At 47.0% G+C, this 21,523-nt stretch overlaps 1 protein-coding gene across 3 annotated transcripts in view; it reads left to right on the top strand.

Moving 5' to 3' along the window:
* Nucleotides 1-21,523, top strand: part of Pknox2 (PBX/knotted 1 homeobox 2) — a 196,603-nt gene that overhangs the window by 156,424 nt on the left and 18,656 nt on the right. For all 3 annotated transcript variants that reach the window (XM_010628693.3, XM_010628692.3, XM_010628691.3), the window contains 4 exons: nt 4,700-4,888; nt 16,623-16,752; nt 17,213-17,310; nt 18,240-18,359. In XM_010628693.3, the coding sequence (XP_010626995.1) occupies nt 4,700-4,888; nt 16,623-16,752; nt 17,213-17,310; nt 18,240-18,359 (537 nt within the window). The remainder of the gene's footprint in view (nt 1-4,699; nt 4,889-16,622; nt 16,753-17,212; nt 17,311-18,239; nt 18,360-21,523) is intronic.

The following is a 21,523-nucleotide window of genomic DNA, read 5'->3' on the forward strand; positions in this document are numbered from 1 at the left end:
AAAAAAAAAAAAAAAAAAAAAAATCAAAACCAGGCTGAGGATGTAGCTCAGTGGTAGAACACTTGCCTAGCATTCACGAGGACCTGATTTCCATCCCCAGCACCAAAACAAACAAACAAACAACAAAAAGATGAGAAGAAGAAGGAAAGGAGAAAGGGAAGGAAGGCAAGCAAGAAGGCAGGAGATGAGAGACACAGAGGGAAAGGGAAGAGAAAGAATAGAAATTAGGGTTACTTTTATCTGGAGAAGAAAAAGCTGATGGAACAACATTTTCAGGTGAGATGGTCGTTCAGGTGTGTGGCATTCAGGGAGGCTCCGTCTGAAGGGAAGCTGCGCTGATGGAGGTGATAGCGGAGCTTGGTGCCTACAGAGGCTGAGTACACCCTGTGCGTTAAGGCGGGAGGGATGTGGGTCAGATGTAAGGAAAGCTTCTTCATCAGCAGGTTGAGAAAACAAAAATGGCCCAAGGCCCTGCAGCAGTGACAGGAACAGCTTAGGGAAAAGGTGCGGCCTTGTGTCTCGGTGCATTTGCACCATCCTCGCCTCAGGCTGACCTGGATCATCTTGTGGGGGCCCTTGCAACACTTCCAGGGAGCTGAGGGCCGAAGCCTCATAGTGTCCAGAGTATCAGACAGTGGAATCTCCCTCATTGTCCATCTCTTTTCACACACAAGAAACAGTCACTTGTGCTGGGGAGGTATTCTAAGCTCTGGAGTGGGAGGTGGGAAATCAAGCAGCCAGATGAGGGAATGTTACCACAGGATTCTGGATATCCTCATCCATATTGTCCCAAAAGCTATTAGGTTTTCCTGGAACCTCATACTTCTTGTCACTGAGCTGCTTTCCTCCCAACCCAACCACCCTCTAGACTGCCATACTCTCTGCCTATATCCAGATCCTCAGAGTCTGTATTAAGGGTGAAGCAAATCACTCCGGGATGACTCCTACTTCATTTTCTTCAACTGTAAAATGTGGGCAGTAAGGATACCTACCTGCAGAGATAGCCCTATGGAATTAATAAGATAAACATGGAATGGGCTTACGGCAGTGCCTGAGACACAGTAAGAGTGAGAAACACTTGGGTGCTGTTATCAATTCATCAACAAGTTTATTTAGCACCTCATAATGTACTACTTATTTTGAGAGGCATAACCCCAAGGTTTTCATGGCCAAAGTTGTCAAAAATTCAAGCAAAAGCAAATCTTAATAATCAAAATCCTAGCAAAAAGCAGGGAAGGTAGGGTTAAATGCACTTGCATGTACTGCTATGTCAACTTAACTGGATTGGCAATAAGTCCCTACAATAAATCCTGACATTGTTCTTTTAAGGGGCTCCCTATGTAATGCAGCTTGGCCTGGGGCTCTCTATGTAGCCCAAGCTGGTCTTAAACTCTCTGTCCTCCTGCCTTAGCCTCCCAAGTGCTGGAATTACAGGCGTATGCCACCACGCCTATCATTTTACTTTTTATTTGATGTAATAATAAGTTCACATGCAATATAAGAACTAATACAAAGAGATCCTAGTTTCCTTCTTGCACAAGCATACCACCTTTCATTAGCAAGAACAATCCACCAACTTTGTTCGGGTTTCATTACTTTTGCATGGTATGTGTGTGTGTGTGTGTGTGTGTGTGTGTGTGTGCGTATGTGTGTCTAGTTCTATGCAGTTGTATCACATGTGTAAACTCATGTAATCACTGTTTTAGTCAAAGTACAAAACAGTTCTTCCCCCTTCCCTTCACCCGTCAACCACTAATCTGTTCTTCATCTCTGTGATTTTTATCATTTCAGGAATGTTATATAAATAACGCTGTACAGTATATAATCCTTTGAGATTGGCTTTTCTCTCAGCATAATTATCTTATGACATATCTGAGTTGTTGAGTAAATCAATAGTTCAGTCCTTCTAATGGCTAAGACATAGTCCATGATACACAAAGTGTGATCAGAGAAGAAGGTGAACACTTGAATTTTAGAAATGTATTACAGTAAAAGGCTCACTTCAAACTCACTTATCTCACAATTCTTGCCACCTCCTGAAGTAGTTCTGGAGTCCTCTTTAATGAGTGTTCTTAGTTACACTGTCGTGGCTGCCTCTATGTCCTGAATCAATTCAAAACATTTACTTTTCATGATCATTCTGACTTTGGAGAACAGCCAGAAGTTGCACGGTGCCAGATCTGTTGAGTAAAGTGGATAAGGACACACTGTAATATTTTTATGAGTCTGCCTTTCCCTTGGATGGTATTCAGCACCATCATTCACCGTAATTTTTATGACACCTCATAAAGACACTCACAAAAGAGGACTTTCAGAACTGCTTCAGAAAGTGGCAGGAACAATGGGATAAAAGTGTCCAAATCAAGGGGGAATCTTTTTGAGGGAATTAATGATAATGTGTCTTTTATTGTAACAATGTTTTATTCAGGCATTCACAGTGTATTTCAGTCTCCTTGTAGATACACTACAGATGCTTTATCCATTCACCTGTTGTACTATATTTGGGTTATTTCCAGTTTGGGGCTATTAGAAATCAAGCTGCTTTAAACATTCACGGACTAGTGTTTGTGTGAACATACATTTTTATTTCTCTGGGATAAATGCCAAGAGTACAATTGCTGAGTCACATAATAAGCACATATTTAGTTTTATAAGAAACTGCTGGGCATGGTGGCGCATACCTGTAATCGTGGCACTCGGGAGGCTGAGACAGGAGGATTGCTGTGAGTTCAAGGCCAGCCTGAACTACAAAGAGAGATCCTATCTCAAAGAAAGAGAGAGAGAGAGAGAGAGACCATTTTTAAGAGGGTACCATTCTACATTCCCACCAGCAATGTATGACTGATCTAGTTTCCGGTCCCTCACCAGCATTGAGTATTATCACTCATTTTTGTTGGGTATGCAGTGACACCTCATTGTGGTTTTAGTTTGCATTTCCCTAATGGCTAATGGCACTGAGCATCTTCTCATGTGTTTCTCTGGCATCTGCAGATCCTCTCCAGTGAAAGGTCTGTGGATGTCTTTTGCCCAGGTGCTAACGGGGTTGCTTGGGACTGGTTTGGTTTTGAGAGGCCTTTATGTATTCTAGATACAAGTGTTTTGTCAAATAGGTAGTTTGCAAATATTGTCTCATAGTTGGTGGTCTTTTTATCCTCTTCACAGGGTCTGATGAAGGGCAAACATTTTAAATTTGACGAATCCCAGTTTCCCATTTTCCATTTCTAAGTCATGCTTTTGCTGTCGGTCTAAAACCTCTTTGCCTAACCCAAGATCTGAAAGATTTGCTTCTGTTTTTGTTTTTGTTTTACCTAAAAGTGTTTGGTACCTGCATTTAGGTTTTTTTTCCATTTTGATTTTTTTTATATAACATGTAAGGTTTAAATCAGACTTCAGTTTTTTTTTAATGGATGTGCAGTTGTTCAAGCATCATTTGAACAACTCCTGTTGAAAAGTAGTTTTGTTTTATTTACCATGAGCCTTAAGAATGTCTATAGCTTCACTTCTAGGAATTCATTCTAAGGAAAATGCGGTGACAGGTGGGGGGACAACTATAAGCTTAGAAAATTGTCACTGAAACGTTTTTTTCATAAAAGCGGAAATAATCTAAATGTCCAATAATATGGCGCATTTAGTATGGCACACATATAGAATGGTACACAACAATTAAAAATATATTCACTCAAGAATTTTCACCCATTCAACAAATATTTATTCCATATTCCTGTGTGTTGGTACTGAAAATAATACAGTGAGCAAATCAGACATTGCCCCTGCCTTCCCAAAGCTCTCAATTTAGAAGAGAGAATACAATTCATTTAGATGATACATTTGATAAATGAAAGTGGAAAACGGGAATAATATTGTATGTACAAGATTATTGAAAGTAGGTTAAAATGTGTATATGGAAAAAACAACAAAGCCTTGTAGAGGCTGGACCAAAGATAGTTTGTTTTTTTTTTTCCACCCTTTCTATGCTCCTTTTTAATGAAAAGAACACACCATAGAGTAAAGTTTCAATTGCAAAGTATCTTCTTGCCATGTTATGGCTAGGAATGTCACTGTGAAGAGGAACAGGCGTACAGGTCACAATCCAAAGGCACAGAAACAGACACCAGTGCTCAGCTGAGTGTTTCTGGATTACCCAGTCAGTCAGCAAGTATCAGCGGGGATCCTGCAAGGTAACCTGCATCACACAAGGCCACTGGGGACAGGGCTTTAAGAATAGAGAGTCCCAACCTTGCGGGCTTGTATGGGGAACTCTGATCTCAGCTCCTCACACTTGTGCTGTACTTCACACTCAGCAGCGTGCCATGTATATCCCCTCAGCTGATCCCCTCAGTGAACCTGTAAAGTCATTAGGGACAATGTAATTATCCCCAAAGTGTTAGACACTAAGGCACAGAGATCCGAAACAACTTGCCCAGTCACACAAATAATAAATGGCAGGCCCTGGGCCCTACCTCTAAGTCCTTTCCTCAGAATTCCACAATGGCCTCAGAACAGGTGTGATGCCAGTGGACTCCAAGCAGGCAAAGAGTCAGCAGAGGGCTGTGATGAGAATTTCAATCATGTGGACAAGAGAGAGCGTGTGACAACGGCGGGAATGGGATCCTTTCCCTGGCTATGGTAGGGTTGGGGGTCTGGGAAGTGAGGGGACTATGGTACAACACATGGGCTTACCTCTCCGACCTCTCCCCAGATGGTGAAAGCAATCCAGGTGCTGAGGATCCACCTGCTGGAGTTGGAGAAAGTCAATGAACTCTGCAAGGACTTTTGCAACCGTTATATCACCTGCCTCAAAACCAAGATGCACAGTGATAACCTGCTCAGGAATGACCTCGGGGGACCCTACTCCCCCAACCAGCCCTCTATAAACCTTCACTCACAGGTAACACACACGGCTGAGTCCTCTCTCCCTAAGCCAGGTGTGCAGGAAGGTCAGAGAGTCCTCCGGTGACCTATGAAAAGGGATTAATTTATTGGATGCTTTTACCTCACTCCTTTACCCATTAGTTGCAGTCTCACCTGCCAGGGATCAGTGTGCCTTAAAAAATGACCAGATATCAGAGGGACAATTACCAACTTCCTGATCTGAGATCTCCCAAGAAATGAACAAGCTCCCACACTAAGGAGATAGGGCACTTGCTCAGAGGAGGAGCTGAGGGTCGGCCTAGACCTTCTGGCCAAGAGCTTCTCTGTGGAAGGCTTAACTGGTAAACAGTGTGCATTCCTGGAAAGGAGGCTTAGGTCCTTCCCCAAATCCTGCCCTCTTAACAGATGAAGACCCTTCCACAGGATTGTTTTTCCTTAGTCATTCTTTTTTTTTTAAATCATCTGCTAATCTCAATTTTTTTTTTTTTTTTTTTTTTTTTTTTTTTTTTTTTTTTTTTTGAGACAGGGTCTCACTAAGTAGTTGAGGCTGACCTGGAACTCACTATGTAGCCCAGGCTGGTCTTAAACTCACGGTGATCCTCCTGCCTCAGCCTCCCGAGTGCTGGGATTACAGTCGTGTGCCACCACACCTGGCTTCCTTAGTCATTCTTTAGGTGCTCACCCTGCCCTGGCACCTCTGCCCCGCTGAGGTTCCAGGCCCACTGTAAATGTGACTCAGTCTACGCCTTCCAAGACTGCCTTTCCACCTCCCCCTAGGCACTGGAGGTGAGGAAATGGGGCCCACGCACTGTGGGAAAGGATGCCCCCTTCTCATCAGGGCAGAATGTTTTCCTCAAACTAGTAAATGAAGAAAGTTGCCTGTCACGCCTTCATACCACATTTGTTGGCATCTACACATCCCGCGGCTCGCCACTGCGTTTCCTTTCCCTGAGTTCCTGAGCTCACAACACCCTCAGAGGCCCCGAGAAGCTCGCAGAAGCCATGTCTCTTTGGCCAATCAAGTGGGGGTCTCCAGGGAGACTTTCTGAGGATGAATGGGGAGAGGTGGCAAGCAGGGTGCCACAGGAAGGCTGTGCCATTCTTGTCCCCAGGAGGCCTATCAGGGCCTCCAGACTGTTGGGGAAGAGGAGGGGCAGGCAGACCCTGAGCAGGCCAGTGCTGCCCACCGTGACCACAGGCCCTGAAAATCCATTCAGTATCGCATCAAATGCACCCCAGCGGGGTCTCTGTGGGACTCGGGAGTGAGCAGTGCCTAGGACACAGGGCAAGAAGTTTATTTCCTCTTCCTCGTGCCTGAAATCACCAAATCACTTTATTACAGATCAAAAGACAGCAGCCCAGGCTTCTGCTTGCTAATATTCTCTTGAAATAGACTCATTCCTTCAGAGTCTTATTGTACTTTCCCTTATGATCAAAATTAGCAAGAAACTTGCATAAAAGAGGACAATAATTGCTCAACGAGCATCTCGTTTGTAATTTATTAGTTTCTATTATTGTGAGTTACCATGGTGATGCTGCACAGCCCCGGTGACGGGAGAGATGTAAGATAGGAGCTGAGGAGGCTGTGAGGCCTCACCAAATGGAGATGCACATTTTTATCAGTAATTTTCATGAAAATAATAAGTGAGGAGTTAATGAGATGGAAAGCCATCCTGTGGCTATTGTGAATTTTTTTTAAGTGTTGATCTAATTAGAATGCATCGGTCAGGAAAAGTAATGAGGATTTAGTGCCTCACAGAGATGTGAGGATCATATCAGAAAATTAGCACAAGTCTTTGGAAATAATCAGGTCCTTGGAGAGGCCCCGGATTTCCCCTCCTGGGCCCTCTGACTCTACCTGGAGCTCTGGGCTTGGGGGTGTACCGTGGTGGAGGAGGAAGGAAGGAGGCACAAGTGCTTCGCAGCCACACTGGCCCCTCAGGGTTGGGGATCCGAGGCTGACAAGCGAGGCATCAGGAAGCAGGGTCACTGGAGAATGTAGGCTCTGGGTGATCATGGTCTTAGGCTGCAAGAATCAGCCCTCCCGGGGGATGGCAGCACTAGGCGGGCACCTCTGAGTTTTCAGGAAAGAGGGAGGAAATTTGGTTCCCAGCACTGGGAGCATAATATCTCTGCCAGAGGGTGAGGCTGGTTCTGGCATTGTCCCTGCAGAAAAGCCTCTGCTCCTCGGGGGGAAATGGAACTCATACAATTGAATGGAGAACAGATGAGGGAAAAGGATACTCACAACTATCACCACTTGGTGTCACTCAAACTTGCCCTTCATACCCTCTGACTGCTTGCTGCCCCTCCTGCACTCAGGCTTCAGTGGGTACATGGGGTAGTGGCCCTCTGGTCGCTGGGGGAGCTTCCTGGGCTGCTACCTGTCTTCCTAGCCACACCCGCGCCCCTCCCAGCTCAGCCATTTGATTCATATTCCTAAGGCTCTCTCCAGGTCTTCTGCTCACCCATCCCGATGGCACAACTGCCTGCCTGACACAGCCCTCCTGGGTGCATCCTCGGCCTCCCACCCTGGGCCAGTGGGGCTGCTGAAGGTGCTGCAACTATTGCTCTGCGCCTTCTGTTGGGGACACCGCCCCGGCCCACCTCTGTGCAGGCCCAAACCAGCTCCTTCCCAAGGGCGGTACTGAGATTCCTCTCCCAGGGCGGCCTCCCTGATCTCCCATCCAGAGTGACTTCCTTCTCTCAACCCACGTCAAACCACTAAACCATTGTTACTGCAAATATCGCGTGTGATTAGATGACAGGCATTTATATTGCTCTCATTTACCTCTCCTAGATAACACAGGTTTTTGGAGTTTGAGACAGTGTTTTATAGATCTGAAGTCACTAAATCACTTTATTATGAACCTTAAAACAGTTGTCCAGGCTTCTGCTTGCTAATATTTTCTTAAAATAGACACATTCCTTCAGAGTCTTGTACCTTCCCTGAGGGTCCCAGCTACGGTCTTGGATGTGATAAGTGGCCAGTTGTAATGCAACGGTGTCGGGGGAGCTGGGCATGGTGGTGCTTGCCCATAATCTCAGCTTTTGGAAGGCCAAGGCAGGAGGATTATTGCAAATTCAAGGTTAGCCTGGGTTACAAAGTGAATTCAGAGCCATCCTGAACGACAAAGGAAGACCTTGTCTCAAAAAACAGAGATAGCGGGGGGGGGGGACACGTAGGAAAGAAAAAGTAGAAAGGAGAGAGAAAAGAGAAAGAGAAAGGAATGAAAACAAATATAGCCAGGGATTTAGCTAGTGCTTCCACTGCCTGCCTCACAAGTGCAACGACCTGAGTTCGATCCCTGGTACCACACACACACACACACACACACACACACACACACACAGAGCTGAAGAAAAAGAAACATAGAGGGTCAGCTAAGCATTCAGAAGTAGTTAGAGATGGCTGATGTATGGGAGAAAAAGAACACGGAAGAGAAAGACAGGAAGAGACACAGACTCTGGGCATGGAGGTGATCCTGAGAATGACGGGCAGAAGAGAATGGAAGGAGAAATGGCAGCCACAGTGCACGGAGACAGAGGGCTCTGCTCGGCGCAAAGGCCAGGGTACTCGAGGGAGGGGAAGGGGAGGCGGTCGTGCCCTTCCGGTTCCCAGGTCAGGCTTGTGTCCCTGAGGCCGGCGGAGGCAGGCATGGGCTCTCCGGGGAAGGAGACCCTTGGCTGCAAAGACCAGGACCGGGGAGCCAGTACAGCAGAGGAGAGAGGAGGGGGCATGTGTGGGTGTGCCCGTGCATGTGGGTGTGTGTGCATTTGTTGCACTCTGGCCTTAATCCCCCCATCCTGAAATAGCTGCCCCGAGCGCCAGCCTGGCCTGGGGAGGGCTATGTCCCCTCTGGAGCATGAGCCCTGGGATCAACATCTCGGCTGCCTGCCAGCTTTGTTGCAAAATGCTAGCTCATGGTTTTCCCTGTGTGCTAATCATCCAGCCTGTGTCACAGAGTCGGGACATTTTTGTTTTCCAGTTGATGGCCCCACTCCCAGGTGCCATGCTGTATCCTCCTGCCAATTCTATGATGTTGAGCCTATTCCCATTTGGCCTTCTATTTCTCTCTGTGGGGATGGAACGGAGGTGGGCATTGGGGAGGGGTGCGACTGTTTCTACCAAGCAGAACTAAAAGAGAGTTTGCAGGACTTAGCTTTCAGCACAGCTCGTTCTTTCCATCTCCCTAGGAAGCCATCCTGCCCTGCCTGTACCCAGTAACACCCAAGCTTCTTGCAGGGTGGCCTCCTCAGCACATTCCCAACTCAGACTCTGGGTCCCCTGTGATGACCTAAACCATTCCACTAGAGATAACCTAGCTCCTGCCTCACCTGCTCAGGTACTACTCCGACCTGAAGTCCACCCTCCTCCTCCATGGAGCTTTAAGCCCAGCTCTATTACAGGCCGATCAGCACGAACCACAGTTCCCATTCAAGCACTGGGGGACCCTACCTGTGTGCTCTATGCTAGGTCTGCTGAGGACATGGGTGAATGGTCCAGGACAAGCTCCGGATCCTAGTGAAAGGAACCAGGCGTCACACTGAGGATCTGGTAGATCATGGCAGCCGTGGAACCTGAGACTGAGACCTCTGAGAGGGCAGGAAAGGAATCTCAGAAGTCAGGAGAGGAGACAAAGGAAGCAGTTCTGGACTAAGCCACTTATGTGACTGAGGCTGCCCCTGACCGTCCTTCTTCCTCCCCCATGGGGAGCCCAGCCTGAGGCCTGGCACACATACCTGGCCAGGTCTGTTCCTGCCCAGAGACAGGATAGACAAAGTTCAGTACAAATTAGATTGGCCAGCCGGAAGATTTTGCCCAGTGTGGTGGGAAAGCTGCAGAGTCACTGCCCTTGGGAGGGCTTCCTTTTGGGAGGCTTAGTGGAATTTACAGCCTATTGGCAGCTCCGTTCCCAGTACAGTAAGAAGTCCAGGAGAAGGTAGGGAACAGCCTGCTGGAATCGCTAGGGAGAAGAAGACAACAGAGGGTGGAGCAGTCGTTCACTTGTGCTTCTGCAGCCACTGGAACACTTAGGGAGCCTGCTGAGCTCTGAGGACATAAAGTGGATGTGACCCAGTCCTTGACCTCAGAATATAATGATGGAGTACCTTGTACCAGATTTATGAAGGGGCTCTATTCTTCGCTGATCATTGTGGCCAATCGCTGAAGATCTTAAAGGAAGTGGAGAATGTAGGCCAAGGGATCAGGGCTGGTGGCACATGAATTGAATAGCCACATCTTCTATGGCTCAGACTGGGAAAACTGATGGAGCCCCCAGTCCCCTAGGTGCTTTACATGTAATATCTTCTTTATCCCTCACAGCAAGGCTTCAGAGTGCCCACTACTTTCTGCATTTTACAAAAATGAAAACACTGTGCCAAGGTTACAAATTTAATAAGTGTCAACATCCGGGGTGGGTCACTCCAGAGCCTCAGTCTTACAATGGTGATGCTTTTGGGTGGCATATTTGAAGGACAGTGGGCATCCTGGGTCCTGGGCTCCAGGTCAGAAGAGATGATCCTATACAGCTCAGGAATTCAGGGGCTAGGATAAAGAAACCAATTGCTGCAAAGCAAGAATTTAGATTTCTGAACGTATCGGAAGTGAAGAGTGGAGAGATGTGGAGTGAATCCACTCTGAGATGCTACACTTAGCAGGTGTAGCTCTTTAGCTCTGAGGCTCCCTAACAGAATGGGAAGGTGGGCCAGGCATGGTGGTGCACTCCTGTAATCCCAGCACTTGGGAGGCTGAGGCAGGAGGATCGCTGTGAATTTGAGACCAGCCTGGTCTACGTAGTGAGCTCCAGGTCAGTCTCAACTATACAGTGAGACCCTGTCTCAAAAAACAAACAAACAAACAAACAAACAAATAAATAAATAAATGGGAAGGTGTCTAATCAGTGACCCTCCCTGGGAAGAGCCCGGCTTGTTCACTGACCTATAGGAACCTCTGTGTTTTCAAGTTGGTAGGGACATGGAGGTCAGTCACCTCAGCCCAGGCCCTAGAGGTTCTGCCCCATGGCCAAGCATCCTGAGGACTTGACCTGTGAGTTTAAGGCCAGGTGGGGTAATGGAGGTAATCCACCTGGACAGATCCCCATGGAGATGCAGCGGGGACATCCCCAAACCACAACTGTAAGAAGCTAAGTTCATGCTGCCTACTTCCGGTCATTGCATTAAAGCATTCATTAAAGCGTCCTTTCTGTAGATGCTTAGCCCCCAGCCCTCCAGGCAGAGTGCCAGGAGACACTGAGGCCACACTTCCCGCCAGGCCCATGAAACCTGAGAGCTTCTCTCCTTCCGAGAAGGAATGTTCCTTAAGAGCAGCAGCTGCTGCTTGTCCCCACAGGCCTGAAACTGCCTCTCCTTTGGGACTAAGCCCCCAACAGGAGTGGAACAGGATTAGGTGGCTTGATTATATGTGCTTGGCTTCCTTGAGTTTGTGAACCTGGCCTTTTTTGGTCTGAGACAGGACTCTGGCTCTGCAGGAACAGAGGGACTCTGCCAGGAAGGGTGTGTGGGGACAGGGGCAACCTCACGTGTAAGGCATGCACATAAACACCACTGCCTCCCCAGCCCAATCGAGCCACGTGTTTATCAAGCATCTACCATGCACTTAATGTTATACTGGGCCCTTGTAGGGAAATCAAAGAAAAATTCTTTCTCTCAGAAAACCTGTGACCAGGCTAGGGCAAGAAGATACCTACATAAGAAAGAGAACCATTCTGTGGCATGCCCAGTATATGAGGTAAATGGGAGCAGTGAAGAGGATGGTTCATGACTATGCTCAGGATAAGACAAGCTCCCCAGCAGAAGTGGGGAACTCTGAACCTACCGGGTTACTCTTCTAGCCCAGGCAAGTAAGCTACTAAAGCCGTCCATCCTCCTGGGAGGTCTTGATGAGCCGACCTGAGGCGGTGGATCAGCAGAGACCCCTAGTGGCGAGAGTGAGGATGGCAGGTAACTGGGGCCCTGCTCCTCAGCATTACCCCTCGCTGCCTCCAGCCACTCCCTCTCCTCACACCGGAAGTCCCAGGAAACCGAGTTGGTTTTTCTACAGTCCACAGCTCCAAGGACCTTTGCAAGTCATTCCCCTGCTTCACGGGCACCCTAGCAAGATAAAAATTCCAACAATTTCTAAAGAGCTTCAAGGGAAACTTTTACCGTCACTTCCTTCCCTCACTGCTTCATGTCTGCTTTCCATCATGGTTTCTTTCAGAAATTTCCATCGTGAGTGGAAACTAAGTCTCCCCGGGCAGCGGAGGCCCTTTCCCTGTGAATACTGAAGAACAGTGGTTCACAAGGAGGGCAACAGCCTCTGTCGATTCATGGGTGCCCTACGTTCCCAAAGTCACCCCATAGCACTTCCTATTACTTAGTAAAGTCTTCATTTTGAACAGGTAATCCTTTCTTGTTCAAAGAAGGAGATTTACAGTAAAACCCACCCAGTGACTGCTCAGGTCCAGAAAGAATGAGTAATGGCCCTGGTAGGCGGTGCTCTGGGGGCACAAGCTTGCCACCATCCTAGAGCTACCACTTTACGTCCCAAGGAAAGGCCAGCACACTGGGGACAAGAGCAGGCAGCCACTGTGCACATCTGTGAGCCCAATGCGTGGCTTTCCCTCTCATCCTCAGGCTTCAGCCTCTCTCCAGAGAGACATCAAGCAGTGTGCTTGTGGGGCAAGGCGAGGAGTTCTTGAGCTGAATAATCAGTCCTCAGCCCCTTGTTCCTGGACAATTCAAGCAAGGACGTGAGACTCTGGATGCTGGAAAATGTCACTAAAATTGTACTGCGTGTGCTTCTCACCTCTTTGCAGGTGCTAAGGAGCCTGGAAGAAAGTGGCTCCATCTAGATCCAGACAGACCAGCACCCACCTGGATATGGAGTGTGATAAGACCCCTGGGAGAGCTGTAGGGAAGATAATAATGCTGTGTGCTTAGCTAACAATCTTCCCCAGGCCTCACTGTCACCATTCTATAGAGTTAGAGGCTGAGGCTGGACTTGCAAATGCAGCAGAGTGAAGTTTTGGAGCTAAGCTGAGCTGGGGCTGTGTTCAGAACTCTGGGCCTTCCTGGGGAGTGGGTTAAGCAGAGAAGCAGAACCCAGAGGGTTATGTGGCAAGGTTTGTGCCACTCTGGCTGGGTGTGCAACCTCAGCTGAACTTTTTCTGTTGCTAAGTAAAGAACCCAAGTGGCTCTAGGACTTCTAGGACAGGATTTTAATCCCCACTATGCCACTCCCTAGTTGAGTGACCTCGGCCAAAGGAAGTTGGAAATAAATTATTGGGTGGCTAAATGTGCCAGGCAATGTGTTTGCATTGGAGCCTGTCTGTCTGACCCCAGGGTCCATTTCCTTTCCCTGTGAGCATCTGTCCTACATTCACGGCTGTTTGGCTCTGGAAGTCACTTTCATTCTCTAGACCTCAATTCCTCTTCAGGAAAATGGAATAATCGCTGTCTTGCTGACTTCATTAGGTGATGGCAAGATTAATGTGAAATGCCATGTGAAGAACACTAATACTCAGTGTGTATGATAAACAGGTAATTTCCAGACTCATGTGATCTTTTGGCTAGCCAAAGGAGATTTTTAAAAATACTGATTGTTGAGGGTCTAATTCAGTGGCAGTGAGAACATATGTCTTTAAAAATATCCCCATGCTCAGTAGGCTTTTGAAACAGCTCCTGTTGGCAGGTGCAGGGGATGAATACTATTTCCCCAGACCTTGGGTATGTCAGCACTTTGCATCCTCTTTCTTGCCCCAAGAAAATGTGGCCAGCCCTGGCCAGCCTGCAATCTCTACCCCTGAAGTTTCCCATTTCATTCTGCTGATATAATTTGGCTGCCTCTCAGGCAAAGACCCAGAGAAGGAGGAGAGGGGTGGGAGAGAAAAGGATCTGATCCAATGTATAAATTGCCTTTAGGTACCCAGACCTGGTAAGCTGGCATGGAACTATCTAAGCCACAGGGTAGAGAACTAGCCAGAGTTTGAGTAAGCAGATGAAGTATCCAGGTGGTATCTCACCCTTCTGCCTTTGGCTAGAAGACAGTATGCGTTGGTTGAATCCCAAGGGACACATCTTGTATTATGGTACTGATTTTGCCTGCATTTTCCTAAACTTGCTGGATGTTTCTTATGAGCAAAGAGAGTCTGAGTTAACTCTTTCTGTTTGAAATTCTCAAATATCTCTAGCAAAAGATGAGCATCTTAGCACAGATGATTCCAAATGAGACTTATCAAGCTGCTTCCATTGGTTTTAGGATGAATAGTATCGAGGTCCCCTTTCCTCTGTTGACTTTACGTTGAATGTTGGCTTCAGTTCCAGATAACATCAAGACTGGTTTATGCCCTGTAAGAGTGGCGGGCTGGGATGTTGAAACAAGGGGAGCTCAATCTTAGATCAACCTTGTTCCAAGGATGTCAGCACTGGGAGAATACATTTTATAAACAGCAAAGTGAGGCCCACAGAAGGGTTGTTCCACGATTCCCAAACTAGTCATCTTTCCTCTGGTGCCCACACTTCTTCTTGGTTTGAGTTGTTTCTCATCTGCTCACCTAGGATTGACTAGGTGACTAGGATTCAAGGATTGCCTTGTAGCCCAGAACCCAGCACAAGGAGGTTAAATACTGAGTGTACTATAGTTGTGGATGAAGGAGAGCTGTGTTCTCGTCCTGTTCCTGCTAATCAGCTGGGGGACCTTGGGCAAGACACTAGGGCCTATAAATCTGTTTCTTACTTGTAGGAATATATGGAGGCTTTTAAGAGTTCTTATAGTTTTAGAATCCAACTGCATGAACAACCATATCAAGAGTTCTGCTCAAGGAATAAACCTCACTGGCTGGGAAGCTCTTATAGGGCCCCAGAAAGGGGAAGTGAAGAAAGGAGCCCTCCCCCAAGATCATAGCAGTAGAGGTGATCCAAGTATAGAAGCAAAGCCTCCTACTTCACCCACCCAGAGAAGCCAGACCCAGAGGCCCTTTGTGGCAGGTGGGTGGGAAGAGGGGAGCCTTGACACCAGTTCTCTGGGGCTGCTGTGTAGTATTTATAGGTGCTATTCCTCCAGATCTCAGGCCAGGGGCAATCCAGGAGGGCAAAAAAGCCAGCTCAGGTGGAGATGCTATGGGGGATTTGACCAGCTAAATCTAGTGAGATGTAGAAATCAGTGCCAGTTTCTACTTCCTGAGAAGCTCTGCCTAGTCAGAGTGTCAGGGTCTGGGAGGAGACTCTGATACTTTGACACTTTCCCTTAGTCTGTTGCTTCAGGTAAGCAGTCATTGGCTCAAGATTTCTTCCAAGCACAAGTATCTCTTTGCTGCAAATTCTAGACTTTCCCTGGAGGCTGAAGACACAAGCTTCTCTGAGTCCTAAAACAAAAACTAGGATCCCTCCCTGAGTCCACATACCCTGTCTAATCTATTTTCTTGGCTATTTACCTATGTTGAAATCCTTGCAGTTCATGCTTTATGGTCTCAGCATTTGAGCTTTGGGACATCCACCGGTATGGATGTTGGACTGATTAACTGCTTCAAACCTTTTACAGTGAGGAACTAAGAGATCTAGGAAAGTCCCCTAAGCCTTCTTCTTCTACATCTCACTGGCTCACTTTCTTGCTTTCTCCAATTCTAGAGACAATGACCTCTCACACAGTCAGTCTGTTCACATGTGGGCTCCCCAGAGTCAGAGAGGGTCCCTCACTCCTTAGGGACCTGTAGCCACCACGCCTCCTTCCTCTAAGGTCAGGAATCCCTCATTGTCAAGTCCAAGGACTTCCTTATCTGACTATTGAATAAGAATGTGAAGGGAGCAGCATGCTGGAAAAAATGTCTTAACTTCCTTGGCTACTGCAAAAACAAACTACAAGGACACTCTATGGGTTGAAAATACGGGGCAAAGGGTCTCTGTTTCCTGTGGAGTCCTGTTTTGGGAGCCTGAGGAAGAGGAGAGAATCAATGATATGTGCTGGAGGCAGCTGCAGTGGAGACTTATATTAGATTCCCTTAGAAGACAGGTTATGCAGAGGCCAGTGATCTTCATTGTTATTTTTAAACAAACATTTTAATATTCTGAGCTAGGTGCTAAGGAGACAAAGGTAAAACATTGGAGGGCTGGAGATGTAGCTGAGTGGTAATGTACATGAGGCCCTGGGTTTGATACCCAGCACTGCAAAAAAAAAAAAAAAAAAATTAAATAGTAAAATATAAAATGAAAAGTACAGGCTGCTTTGTGCCTGATGTGGAGTATAATATATGCCGTTTAAAGGATGTGAGGAAAAAAGGCACTGCAGAGCAGGGAAGACAGCCGGGGAAAAAGACTGGGGCTGCTGAATATGAGGAATGAGCAGGTACAGAGCAGGTAAAGTGAGGGTCCGTGCCATGCCTGGAGAGTTTTCATACCCCAAAGTCCTGCTCTTACCCTGGCCCATTAAATAAGAGCCTCAGGGTATGGATTGGAGATTCCAAAGTGTAGCCAAGGTGCTGCCCGCTGGCTTAGGGGATAATTTGTACCTCAGGTTGGCAGGGAGTGGAATGGTTAAATAGATGATCACTGTTGGTTTTCTGGTCTGGATTTTCATTTTTTTAATGTTGTCTTATTTAGTCTTTCTCGCCATGCAAATTGCCTTCTGGACTTGGGACTGGAGAGGAGCAGGAAGGAAGGAGGGAAAACAGGAAGGGGAGAGGAGGACTTTGGGGCTGTAGCATCTAAGCTGTCAGGGACGTTGTCATAAACCATGCCTCCCCTACTGCCAGGACCTCCTACAGAATTCCCCCAATTCCATGTCTGGAGTCTCCAATAACCCCCAGGGGATTGTGGTCCCAGCCTCAGCGCTCCAGCAGGGCAACATCGCTATGACAACCGTCAACTCACAAGTTGTTTCAGGTCAGTGCTGGGGATGGGGTGCTGGGGATTGCGGGGAACACCCTTGGAAGCAGACAGGATAGTCCCTAGGGAACTCCAGGATCAGAGGGCGTCCACTGCCATGGGACGCCCAGCACCCTCAGCGTCTTGACAAGTGTTCTGCAGACAGTGCACCAGGACTTGATTGGATGGGTTGGAAAAAATTTGGGTCAAATTCTTCATGAGCTCCCCTACCAAGACTAAGTAAGACTACGGTCCCTTCCCTCAAACACTTCCCAGCAGAAGCTCTGCTCTCACATGTGGACACCATCCCCACACATCTCCTCCTCCTCTACAAGTGAAAGAAACATACCTTGCTGGCCCAGGCCTCCACAGCAGAGGGTCTTCACACAAAAATGCCAAGTGACTTGGGGACCCTGTTTGCCTTCACTCCTCCCAACCCTCCCATGACAGGGGACCCAAAAACTGGTTGTCTCCTCAGGTGGAGCCTTATACCAACCGGTTACCATGGTAACCTCCCAGGGTCAGGTGGTCACCCAAGCAATCCCCCAGGGAGCCATCCAGATCCAGAACACACAGGTGAGTGTGTGTAGGTGTGTGACATGTGCATGGGTGGGGTGGGTGCTCATGATGGCTTATCTGCCAGCCACTTTATGCAGTGATTCTTTTAATCTTCACTATTCCTCTAGGGGTATCATTACCCCTACTTTACAGATGAGAAGCTGGGGGATCTCGGAAAGGTTTTATCAACTCCTGGGGTTTTGCTGCCTTCTGAGTTTATATCAAAGGATCCACACTTCCTAGTCCTTGTCTCTAGGCAAAGACACTTCACCTCAGTGGTACAGAGTGCAGATCTATAGAAAGATGAAGTGGGAGGTCTAAGACCTGACATTAACTCTGTCATCCTGGATAAGTCTCCTATCATCTCTGAGCCTCAGAGTTTTTATCAATAAAAGGGGATAAAGGCCGGGGATTTAGCCGTGTGGTGCCACCTTCTGCCTCATAAGCACAAGGTCCTGAGTTCGATCCCCAATACAGAAAATAAAATTAAATTTAAAAAAATAAAAGGGGATTAAAACCAACTGCATACAGCCCATCCAAACTATAGGGCTGTTGTGAAGATTATTCATGATGATGGTTAGGAAAGTGCTTGGAAACTGTAAAGTATTACAAAAGTGCTAACAGCTATTAGATGGTTTATGGCAAACTCACATCTTCAGTACTCTGTGCATGCCCCATGTTTTCTCTATCTTTTCTCCCATCCACTTTTTTCCTATCTTCCTCCTCCTTCTCCCTCTCCTTTTCCCCTGCTCTCCTGACCCCAAGCCTCATCTCCATTCTCTAAGGGGCTGCACTAGGGCAAGAGGGAAAGGTGACTTCCCTCAGGCCCTAAGAATGAGTTCAGAACAGGGTTGGCAGCAAAAGCCTGCCGTCGCTATGGCAACAGGCCCCCAACCCCTGGCCTCACAGTCTGCTGATGCTGATTTTTTTCTCCACGTGCCCTGAAGGTTAACCTTGACCTCACCTCCCTCCTGGACAATGAGGATAAGAAGTCCAAGAACAAACGAGGAGTCTTGCCCAAGCACGCCACCAATATAATGCGTTCTTGGCTCTTCCAACATCTCATGGTGAGTGTGTATACACTGGAGGTGTGGAGTCACAGCAGGGCGTATGAATAACACAGTGTGGGTGCCAGACCTGCAGAGGGTGTGGCCTCAGGAAAGCCCTGCTGTGTTAAGGATGAGGGCTACACGCCAGGGTGGGGGGGTCTCTCTTAAGTGGAACCTAAAGCTAGGAGACTTTTTAGTACTTGCTACTGTTCTGCTACCTGAAAGAAAGTGTGACAAGAAAATAGGGTCAAACACTGAACTACTAGACAAGTGTACAATACCGTTGGGGGCACAGAGTGAAGGGTGGGTGGGGCTGGGGTTACTGGGCCGGAGCCTACATCCCTCTAACAGCCGTGTGCACCCCGCCCCCTTCTGTGGGAGAACATATCAGTTCTCCGTCAAGACCCCAGAGTCCACTCTCCCGGGGGCAGCTTCGTGTGTCCGTCTCTCTGCAGACCAGAGTAGGCAGAGGAGGTGCAATGTGGAAGACCATGCTTGGAAGATCTACCTCCAGAGGGGCAGCCACGGCCAAAGTCTAGGCTCCTCCACATTACCGGCTCTGTGACACAGAGCGGATGCTTTCCTAAATCTCCATCTCTACTGGTGTAAAATGGCACAACACCTGGGTTTAAATGCAGGGCTTATGAAGTGCTTACCATGTGCCTATGACATGATGACAGTTATGTGTTTGTGTGTAGGGTTAGCCTCCCGTGGAATGTCAGGAGTGACTTCTAAACTGAAAATCTCTAGCACTCATTTCAAGGGCTGTAGCAATAAATAAAGCCAATGATTGTGTGTGGGCTTTTTTTTTTTTTTTTTTTTTTTTTTTTTTTTTTTTTTTTTTTTTTTTTTTTTTTTTTTTTTTAGTGAGATTGACCTGGAACTCACTATGTAGCCCAGGCTGGTATCGAACTCACAGCGATCCTCCTGCCTCAGCCTCCCAAGTGCTGGGATTACAGGCGTGCGCCACCACGCCCAGCTCCCTTTCCTTCTTTACTTCTGACCGCCATGCATTTTTGCAGATTAGTGTAAACACAACTGCAACCTCACTTCTTTCTTTCTTGTTCTGGGCCAGCACCCTCTCACTAACCCCACTGCTTCCACACCCCACTGCAGGTCACCCAGCTCAGTTCCTTGTCCCTCACCTCTAGCCCCACCTCATTTCACATCCTACCCTCTTTCTCCCTCCTTGTTAGCCTCATTCTATAGCTCAGGGTCTTTGCTGAGCACCAAGCAGAAGGAAGGAAGGACGATGCTAATTCTTTAAAAGGTCCTGGGACAATCTAGAGACCTTGCTGAAAAGCATGAATATGAACTTTCTGCCTGTTTTCACCCTCCACCCTGCTATTCTTTCCAGCCCAGGAATGCATTCATGCACAGATACTAGTAATTATGCACTTGGCATCGGTGAAGGCCTCTGGCAATAAATGCCTTCCTCACAGCAGCCTCCAGAGATGAGAAGGGAGTGGCCCCCATGCCTCCAAAGTCAGAAGTCACAGCTTCTCACTGAGAGGGAGAAGTCTAAGCTGCTGTAGAGAAACAAGCAGCATGGCTGTCCTTCACGTGCACAACTGCCCCCCGCAGACCATGGCCAGGCCACACAGTCTGTTCCCTCTCCAGTCATCTTGTTATCTATGGACACACACATTCCTTCCCCCAGCTTCAGGACAGAAGCGAGAAGTCTCCTGGTAACCAGGCACAGGGGGAAAGAAGATAGGATTTGAAGCCAGGCAGGTCAGGGTATGGATTGAGGCTCTCCCGCTACCTATATGATTACTCCGATGCTTGCTATGAAAAAAATAACAAGTATTTCCTGTCACTGTGAAAAGTAAATGAGAGAACATCCATAAAGAGCCAGGCCCAGGGCCAGGGATTTAGCTCAGCAGTTCGGTGGCCTGCCTTGCAAGTGCAAAGACCTGAGTTCAATCCCGGTACCAAAAAAAAAAAAAAAGAGCCAGGCCCAGTACATAGTCAGCACTTCAGAAATTGTTCCCTTTGAACTTTCTAGAATAGTGAACCAAGAGCAAGCTTTTGAGGTCGAAGCCCAACATTTATGAAAATTAGAGATAGAAGGCTGATATATCATTTTGATCTGCAACACCAATTAATTTGTCATCATCTGAAGCTTAGACCAAACTGACCAGGGTGGTCACCTACCCATTCTGTGTGTGTGTGTGTGTGTGTGTGTGTGTGTACTTGGTAATAGGGGTCATGTACTATTCTTCTATGTGTCCTTGATTACTTTACAGGACTTAACTCAATGTTGCTGCCAAAAAGGTGAAATTTTTAGATAAATCTGGGTCCTATAGTGTGTAGCGTATTTCTTTATGCCTAGTATACTAGACAGTATTGTAAATTTGTAAGAGATACTAGGTTTAAGGATTCCCCCAAAACTTATTTTCTCATTGCTCTGTGGTTGTCATCATTACTCTGAAGAACATTGCTGCTGTAGTTCTGAGGAAATACAACACTGAGGTAAGATCGCATCAGACAGTCACTACTCTGTTTTAGGAAAGAAAAGGTATGAAATAAGAAAAGACCTTAGTATACCATAGATGTTCCTTAACCGGTGCATTTGAGACAACTAGTTTGTTGGTTGGTTAATTGGAAAAGTTGCTTTCAAAAAAGGAACAACCTATTTGAAGGACGCACTTTATCTTAATTTAAAAGATATACATATATATTCACTTATGAATCTTTTAATAAAGGGCCAAGGACTTTTTATGATCAAAGTGTATCATTTTACTTGTATAAACCTTTCCTATTAAAAGCATCTATAAATTCTATATTTGAGGCAGGTGTGGTGGTGCATGCCTGTAATCCCAGCACTCGGGAGGCTGAGGCAGGAGGATCACTGTGAGTTCGAGACCAGCCTGGGCTACATAGTAAGTTCCAGGTCAGTCTCAACTACATAGTGAGACCCTGTCTCAAAAACACAAAAACAAAAAAAATCTATATTTGAAGTAGAATAAGAACGTTGACATTTGGGAGCTAATCTGGCTACAGGATCTTCTTGGGTTTTTATTATATAGTCCAATCTCACACTTGCCTCACTTGACCCTAAGTATTCAGCATTTTAAAGCAAATTTGGGTATCAAATCTTTTTTTAAAAAAAAAAGCTCATTAGCATGTATATCATGTGTACATGGGCAATACCCAGGGGAAAATGAGTAATTCCAAAA

The sequence above is a fragment of the Fukomys damarensis genome, unplaced genomic scaffold, assembly GCF_012274545.1.
Source record: "Fukomys damarensis isolate Sample0158 unplaced genomic scaffold, DMR_v1.0_HiC HiC_scaffold_16, whole genome shotgun sequence".
Taxonomy (NCBI): domain Eukaryota; kingdom Metazoa; phylum Chordata; class Mammalia; order Rodentia; family Bathyergidae; genus Fukomys; species Fukomys damarensis.